This window comes from Lactuca serriola, chromosome 7, assembly GCF_051521515.1.
Source record: "Lactuca serriola cultivar US96UC23 chromosome 7, Lser_US96UC23_V15, whole genome shotgun sequence".
Taxonomy (NCBI): Eukaryota; Viridiplantae; Streptophyta; class Magnoliopsida; order Asterales; family Asteraceae; genus Lactuca; species Lactuca serriola.
Genome location: NC_136414.1, coordinates 93,749,208 through 93,758,681, shown reverse-complemented (window position 1 = coordinate 93,758,681; position 9,474 = coordinate 93,749,208). Strand labels below are relative to the sequence as shown.

At 33.6% G+C, this 9,474-nt stretch overlaps 1 protein-coding gene across 1 annotated transcript; it reads right to left on the bottom strand.

The window, feature by feature from the left end:
- Window positions 1–5,222: 5,222 nt before the first annotated feature.
- LOC145064840 (uncharacterized) lies at window positions 5,223–7,583 on the bottom strand. The gene is made up of 2 exons (XM_079012208.1): window positions 6,097–7,583; window positions 5,223–6,011 (listed from the first exon to the last, which is right to left on the bottom strand). The coding sequence occupies exons 1-2, from the start codon at window positions 7,493–7,495 to the stop codon at window positions 5,461–5,463; spliced, it is 1,950 nt and encodes a 649-aa protein (XP_078868334.1). The 5' UTR covers window positions 7,496–7,583; the 3' UTR covers window positions 5,223–5,460.
- Window positions 7,584–9,474: the final 1,891 nt, after the last annotated feature.

The following is a 9,474-nucleotide window of genomic DNA, read 5'->3' as shown; positions in this document are numbered from 1 at the left end:
AGATCATAATAAATTCCAGCCACCATAGCATAAAACTTCCAAACATGCTTTGTCCAATCCCACACTTCGACCAGTCAAGCATCAAAGATATATTCCAAAGAGAAAGTTCCAAATACATGGCAACCCTGATTTCATGAATTCACTGATCTTGGAAAGATTTGGTTGATAACCCATTTCATTAAACATGTGAATCACTTGTTCATTCATAACTTTGATAAACGGCTCGGTATTAGGGATGTTCAGAATTTTGGCAAACAACTTCTTGGACAATCTGAACTTCTTATCATTTGTTAATTGAAAGGTAACAATCAACATTTTCTTGTTGTATGTTGCAGTAGATCCAGCCAAAGACAACCAATACATAGGAACATCAAAAGAATTGAACATAGCAGTTGAAAATACCACACTTTTGAGAGCGACAATGAGCATTTGCAATTCCTCCGGATAAATGCTTTCATCACTTTAAACTTTTAAATTGGTGCTCTGAGTCTTCATTAAAGGGTGAGACGGTACATCATCTGTTGTTTAGGATGGATCAACGTTGACATTATGAGCCGCCATGGTTAGGGTTTTGAAGTTCTTTGAAGAAATCAGAGAGAATGAGGAAACAAATCTCTTGTGAACTTTAAGAATGCATAAAAGTGAAACTGATCGTCCAAACCCCTTTTTATAGTTGAGTAGAATTTTGAATTTGAAGTTGTTTCTGCATTTAATGTTGCTAACACGATCAACTTGTTTCACTTCCATCATGGTGTTCTCCGAATAAAATTGCCAATTGAGTTCACGAACAAAATCATTCTAAGTGTTCATAACACATGTACCTCATTATATATCTGTATAACAATGCCACCACTATAATATGGTGGTGTCCTTCAAGTACCTTGTAGCAGTCTTGATCTTTGTATCATCGTCCAATATGCCTATTCCTTCAAAGTATTGCTCCATCTCCGATAAAAGCCATAAAATACTCTTACTTCCCTTTTCTCCATGAATGTTGATAGTTTTGGGACTTCAATTTTTTTTAGCATAGATGTTGGAGCAACCTAATCCGCTAACCAGTGTACGTTTGTAAAGTGTCCACTCTGTACGCACATCCTCTACTCTTTGAGTCAAAATACAGAGCTTACCTTGCACTTGCTCATGCAATTTAGCCACCTCGTGTAGGAACAACTCTTGTAAGTTGCATATCTCTTTGCATAAGTCTCCACCAAGTTGATTGATCGTTCCTTTCATGCTGTCTTGCATTTCTTCATTGTCTAATTCGATCATGCCCATTTATTGATGTACATCCTCAACTTGAACACGCAACGTCTCCATAATCGTCTTAACTTCGCTGACTCTCTTTTCTAAGGATACCCATATATCCTTAGACTTACCTGGTCCCTTGCTTTCACCATGACGAGTCTCCTCTCATCCTCGATTTTCTTCGTTCTCCACGACACTAGGCATCACCAACACCAATCTTCTCCATTTCACCTACCATACCTACATTTAGTTGATTCGCTCTTATACAACTTGGCACAGACATGACTCTTGAATCTCATCGTAAGACACTTAGTCCTCAAACTAAGTCAGCCTAACTCGAATCACAACACAAACTCAAAGGAAAGGAGAAAGTAGCTCAACACTTGGAAACTCTTTATTGCTCTAGAGAAATGAAACTTAATTACAAGGTAAGGGAGAAATGAAATAGGAGAGCCCTATATATACAAGAGGCGAGCATTACTAGGAACTAAGGGGCATCTTCCAGAATGTTTATAGAAGACGTCTATTCATGATTCTTCCATGGAGTTTCTAGAGATCTTCTAGAATCTTTCTAGAAGTAACTATTCTAGAGAGAACTAAAATAACTACAAAATATTTATGAATAATGTGGGTCGTTACACTTAGCCTTCTTCCGTAAAACGGGGAAAGGCTACCGAAGATAAGGATGACATGGAGATCCCTCAATCTCCTCCAAAGACGAATTCTCGAAAAGGCTTATCCATCCAAATATCCCTCTAAATCTTAATTAAGAGGTTCGTCTACAAAAAAACAACATTGAAGATGAGGAAGAAAGCTTCACCGAAGAAATGTCGACCGAAGAAAACCCTAGGTCTCCTCCAAAAAAAAAAACTCACACTCCTCCAACAAAAACACCGACTCCATGTCTGAGGATCACATTGATGACTCTACGGCCACTAAGCAAAAAAAGAGTGACCGGAGAGCGGCCAAGCTAGAAGAATCAAGGACATGATATCCTCTTGGATGAAACCCTAATGTAACATATATATATATATATATATATATATATATATATATATATATATATATATATATATATGTAAAGGTTCAAATGAGAACCAAAAAAGATTAAGAACCTAAGAATCAACTAATTAAGGGAAATTCTTGTCAAAACACAGAATGAGATAAGCTGTAATTCTCACGAAATAGAAGTTGTAAAGGTTTACTATCTACAACCACCACCTACCTCCAGTGACTGTACAACCCCGTGGCCACCTACCTCCAGCAAATGTACAACATCGTCGTCACCTACCTCCGACGACTATCCACCACCGCCACCTAGTGTCTTCACCATGTCGCTGCCTCATGTCGCCGACAAAACTCGTTACCATCGCCGTTACGTGCTTTTCCGGCGACTTCCAAAATACTAGTTGAAGGATTCTTATGGTCTTGTCTCATTTCCGGTGGTCTTCGTAGTTCAAATCTGTTCAGATCTGGTCAGATCTAGAACCTCCGACGTCGATCTCACCACCACCATCCGCCAACCTTTAGATCTAGAGTCGCCACCTTCAGATTTAGAACATCCTCCTTCAGAACTCTTGAACTTATTTTTTTCTCTAAAATGTTCTATCACCGGCGAAAATGTTTGTCAAATTTGTACCAGATCTGTTATGTGTCACCTCTTTCCCATGTATAAATCATTTTCGTTTTTGGCTCTCTTATTTTTGGTCAAAACACCACCAAATCGACATCTGATCTGATGTTTTTGTCCATTTCAGGTTAGATCTGGTGTGTGTATGTTGTTTACATTGATGGTGTTTAAGAAAGGAAGTTCTGAAAAAAAGATGCACATAAGGTGTTTTATGAAATGCCTCAATGAAATTTGGTAAGTTATTAAGTTGTGAATTAAGTTGTGAATGCATATATTTTGTATATTAAACTATGAAGTTTGTGTATTTAGCTGTGATATTTGTGTTTAAAATTGCGAATTGAATGCATTAAGCTGTGAATTTGTTATTTAGACTGTAAATTGACTATATTAAGCTGTGAATTTTGTATATTTAACTATGAATTAATTGTATTAAACTGTGAATTGATTGTATAAAATTTTTTAGTTGAAAATATGCTTTTGAATGCATATTTTTTTGGGTATTAAACAGTGAATTTTCTGTATTTAACTATGAATTAAAAGTTTTAAGTTGATATTATGTTTTTCTACTTGCATTTGTTGTAGATCTCTATTATATTTTGGTTTTTTTTATGTTGTTTTTTTTTTCTGTTAATGTGTGAATTTGATATTTTAATCTCTCATTTGTCATATAATTTTGTTAATTTTAGTTTTAACTGCTATTAACTTGTGAATGTATAATTTTTTTTGAATTAAACTTTAAATTTATTATACTAGTTTGTGAAATTTATATATTAAATTGTGTATTAATTGTAATAAGTGTTTTAAGTTGATAATATGGATGTGAATACTACTTTTTGTGTATTAAAATGTGAATTTAGTCTACTAAGCTGTCATTTTTGTGTTTTAAACTGTGAATTGATTACATTAAGCTTTGAATTTTCTTTTTAAACTATGAATGGACTGTATTAAGCTGTGAATTTTCTGTTTGAACTGTAAATTGACTAGATTAAGTTGTGAATTATGTGTATGAAACTATGAAGTTACTTGTATTAAGCTATGAATTTTGTGTATAAACTTTGTATTGACTATATAAAGAGTGTTAAGCTGAAAATATGGTTATGGATGCATATTTTTTGTGTATTAAACTTTGAATTTTGTGTATTAAACTATGACTTTTGTGTTTTAAACTGTGAATTGACTGCATTAAACTGTATATTTTCTTCCTAGACTATGAATTAACTATATTAAGTTGTAAATTTTGTGTATTAAATTATTAGTTGATTGTATAAAGTTGTGAATGAATTGACATTAAGCTGTTATTATTTTATAATTTTTTTATTTGCTTTTGAAATAATGTAAATTTTATTCACGACTTAATATATTAAATTCACAATTTAAAATATGAATGATTTATGTATAAATTTTTTTGTTAATTTTTTTTCTGAATATATTTATCTGTTGTGTTATATAAGTATATAAGATTACATTAGTTTTAATAATAATTTTGCATTAAATTCAAAATGAGTGAAATAAATGGTTTTATTAGACTATGAATGCAGTATTTATGTTATTAATGCATGACTTTGTTTACAGATCTAATTTAGAAGAAAATAATGGTTGCGATGCTGGTATAGGTGGTTGGTGGCAGCGTGTGGTGGTGGTAGTAGTACGGTTTGAAATTTTGATTTCTTTAAGTTTGTGAATTAGTATAAAATGGTTTGTATTAAATTGTGAATTTTGTGAATTAAATTACGAATGGACTGTATAAGCTTGTAATTTATATAAGTTTTGTGTTCAAATATGAGAGCATATAAGAATGAAAATATTATACTGCAAAAATTACAATTTTGCCCTTTTTGTATCGAAAAGAGAAAATAAAAAGGATTTTCACATGTTTAACAAGCATATCATGTAAATATTTATTAACTAATGAGGTTCTTAGGTTCTTAATCTTTTATTGTTTTCATTTGAACCACTTCCTATATATATATATATATATATATATATATATATATATATATATATATATATATATATATATATATATATATATATATATATATATATGACTGTAAGAGTGCAAAGTAAGCATGCCAAGCAAAGTCTAGTCCATGTCTTACAAGTACCCCCTCCATGTATTAGAATAGAAAGCAAAGCAAGACACCAAGACCCAATCATCTAGTTGGGCCCAAATGGGTCATGCGAACTGGGTTGGGGCTTGTAACATGTAACATGGATATGTCTTCCTGGTCTGCAACTTGGGTCCGTCACATATGTCCTTCAATTGTGTGCTGTGTGGTGACAACCTTGGTCCGTCCGCTCCTACTCTCGTCGTTCTTCCTACGCCCATCAACAATTAACAACAATGTCGTATAAAACAGTTACAACTATAGGAATGTGTTACAAGAGATGTAGAACTACATAGTTCACTTGGGATTGGTCATTATTTTCATCATTAAAAACTTAATCATTGGTATTCTTCCATATAATACATAGGTACAGTAATATAATACAATCTTGCTAACCTAGGAGTACAATTGGAAACAAATATCCACATGTACATACTTGTAATTATCTTTTGCCACCATGGCTAGCAAGATCATCATCTACACCTCAATCTGTTCCAGTGCCCGAAGGACATCATTAGCTGTAGGCCTGGCCTTAGGGTCATACTCAACACACTGCAGAGCTAATTCCATTATCTTCACCAATGAATTGCCGTTGAAGCATGTTTCCTGAATGAGTTTCACGTCTAGCACTTTAGCAGACCAGTTTTCTTTTGGTACTGACGTCACCCAGGTCGGCAAATCAACTGAACGTTTTCTTCTCTTAGCAGACTCTCTACACAAAAGTTGTAACATTATAATTCCAAGGCTATATATATCAACCTCTTCTGTGGCATTCACTGATCCACTGAACTCGGGTGCACAATTTTTTTGAACCCTTTGTCTTGTGGCTGGCATAAGCTGTGAGAGACCAACATTAGCAATCATTGGATTATAATCCTCATCGAGCAATATCATGCTCAACTTAAGGTCTCCATGAATTATCTTCTCTTGAGTGTGAAGGTAGAGGAGGCCTCTTGTGATTCCCATAATTATATTTAACCGCCTTCGCCACTCAAAAGGAGTTATAGATCCACGCTTATTCCGGGAAGCTGCATATAGAAAGTTAACTAATAAGCAAACCCCTGTTATTGATCTTTATAAAAAAATATAAGAAATATTTATGTATAAACTTACATTTTAAGAGAGACGCAACACTCCCATTAATCATAAATTTAAAGACACATAATGTCTCTCCTCTACCCCAGTAATAGGCCTTAACATCCAATACGTTCATGTGGCGAATCTTTCCAAGGGAAGAAACAGCAGTAGCAAAATTATTTTGGCTTAATTGAGTCAGTATGCGTTTAACAACAACTTGAGAACCATCTGAAAGATATGCTACATATGTTCTACAGTAAGGTTTTTCATTTAGAATCTTGGCAGATGCAGTAAGCAACTCGATTAGACTTAACTCAAACCCACCATCGAAATGAACCATATGTCCACCAGATTCATAGTCTGCATCAACTATAGAAGTCGCTAACACAACAGGTTTACTTATTGCCAAATAAGAAGTCATTGAATTAATCAATTTCGGAACATCCGCTTTTAAGAAAGACAATGCTTTCATGCGCAGTTTACCTTTTGCAGCAGAAGGATCCACCTTTTTTTGTAAAGACAACACCAACTCAAGCTTTGCTACAACTTCCGCCATTGTTGGCCGTTTATTTGCATCAGTATGCAAGCATCTAACTGCAATGTTTGCAAACTCCTTCAAACATTTACTCGATATTCGCCTCCTCAATCTAGAATCAATAATCTTGGATAATTTTCCTTTTGTAATACGTTCTTGAGCCCATTTTGCTAGACCCCATTGCTCTTCTTTAAGAGTTGTGTCCACAGCAGGCCTCCCACATAACACCTCTAAGAGTACAACACCAAAAGCATAAACATCAGATTTACTTGTTAGCTTTTTCGTAAGGAAATAAGTTGGATCTAGATACCCGAATGTCCCTTTGACTCCTGTGGTAACAGAAGTATTGGTGGGGCCCACTTTCGCCAACCCAAAGTCTGCGATTTTTGCAGCGTAATTGTCATCTAACAAGATATTGGATGTCTTCACATCACGATGTATGACTACTTGTTTAGTTCCGGTGCCTGTGTGGAGGTAATCTAATCCACGAGCAGCACCTATACATATATTGAGCCGCAATAACCATGAAAGAGGAGTAGCACCTTTACGAAGACAACCTTCAAGTGTTCCCTTGGGCATATACTCGTAGACAAGAATCATCTCGTTTGCATCTTTACAATAACCAATCAAAGAAGCTAAGTTACAATGTCTCAATTTAGAAAGCATCTCAACTTCTGCCCAGAATTCCATGGCCCCTTGATTTGAATTGGAATGCAACCGTTTCATGGCTACAAGGACATATGTTTCTCCGATCTTGATGGAACCTTTGTAAACCTTCCCATATCCACCTTGACCTACGACGGATTCCTCATCAAATCGATGGGTGGCTATCTGAATCTCTGAAAGGGAAAACTGGTGACATGGTTGTGTTTGCAAAGTTTGGTCGTGGGTATCTTCCATAGCAATAGGTTAATAATATGTTGTGAAGAAAATCAAAAGTTACAACTACAAATGTTGGAGTGCAGAAAGTTTGATTTGTAAATTTGTAATTGCGTGATTTGACTTTATTGTTTCTCAAGCTGAATATATATTAGATAATATATTGTCGATTGCACATTTGCACGATAGTTGACTTGAATATTGTAGGGTCGTTCTAGATAATGTTATTTATATTAAACTATTAGAGAATTTTACCAATGAAAAAAGAGAAATATGTAATGACATCGTGTTTTGCCTCCGTTGAGGTTTATAATTGTTGTGGTTGATAATTAAAACAGTTATAAGGGTAGAAATTTTTGTTAAAGCACGAACAAAAAGTTTTCAAATGAATTTGTATTTGTAACTATATATTGTAAGTGTATATTAGCCGATAGTTAGCCCTTTTGTAATCGCCTCATCATGTGCCTTGTATATGCTTTATTGATTTCCATTCATTAATAGTATTAATTAATGATTTCAAGATCTTATAAATCCTTATAAAATGCCATTATATAAAGGTGGTTAAATTATTCAATTATTGCCAAATTTATGAAACTCAAAACTCTCATCATATTTCTCTAATTAAACTGATAAATAAATAAGGAAAATAAATATATTAAAGAAAACAAAGATTTTGTTGGAATAAAACAAAATATGGTGAAATTTGGAGGACACTAAAATTGATGCTAAATGGACGTTTTTCCAGCCTGAAGAAAGCTTCTTAGCAATATAAAAGTTAGGTTATCTCTGTTTTTAACATGTTTGTGATTTGATCTCGTTTATCTCATAGTATTATATATTTCTGAAAAGTCTTCCGTAAGCTTTGCATTAAAAATTAATGTCATTATATTATGTAACTGTCAGTCAACAGAAGTTTTAGTAGCCAAATTGAATTTGTATTTATAAACAATATATAAGTAGTTCTTTTAGAGATTTTTGTGTTACCATATTCCTTCTGTTCACACACATGGCAACAAGAAAAAAACCAAAAAATACAGTAATTATAATAAAGCATTTCCTTTGAAATATAAATCTCAGTATTACCATAATGGATAGCCGTGATGTCCCTTCGTGGTCAGTGGTTTTTAACCAGGTTATAAGCCCGCGCGCGTTGTGGTGGGAGTTTAAGCAAAAAAACATGTGACATAACATTTGGGTTATGGTATAATGTGTGGCAAAATGATGCTACAGTTAGGTAGGTTTTTCAAAGGAGGGTGTTGTAGTTAGAAGAAATGAAAGTATGATACTATTACAATGTACTATCAATGTTTTAGCTATTAAGGCATTGTATTTTTTAAAAATATACCAAATTATAGCATACAGTATAAAAAATTGAGAACCAATAAACATAAACAATAAGTAGAAAACAGTGCCAGCTTGTCCTACAATGGAACATATTCCTAAGCAAATCATGATAAAATATTAAAATTTTTAAACTCAATTAGCATAAACACAAAAAGCTTTTCTAACAGAATTATTTCATTCTTTGTTCCCACTCGAAGAGAAATTTGTCATTATTCGGTCATGAACGCTATGACTTCTTGCCCCTTCATTTCAACAACCACCTAAACCCATTTAAGAAAAAATTAGTGAATTCCTACAATGACACTTCATTCAAGGTCCAACAGGAAGTGCACTGTTATAATTAATGGGTTTTCAAGAAAACTAAAAGTGTAAGCCTATAATGGGATGCCTTACATAAAATACATGCAAATATGTTATAATTGGATTTTTTTTTTGATTCATACGTCGTTCATTCGTTCCATGTCCAACAGAAAGTGGAATACTATACTTGAGTATTTTTTAAATAAAAAATCGGAAATTCAATGTTATAATTGGTTAATTTTTTTCATAATCACCAAAAAATAGTGACATGTGTAAGAAAAAAGAAAGAGGGGTACAAAATGTGCGAATAAGGCATAAATTAAGGGCTTTATTATCATGTTAGTATCAATATCTTC

Bases quoted from the DNA above. Each gene is read 5' to 3' on its own strand.
- LOC145064840 (XM_079012208.1), bottom strand. From the start codon at position 7,495: ATGGAAGATACCCACGACCAAACTTTGCAAACACAACCATGTCACCAG. The intron at 6,012-6,096 runs GTAAGTTTATAC...TTCTATATGCAG, and splicing joins TGTTGCGTCTCTCTTAAAAT to CTTCCCGGAATAAGCGTGGA.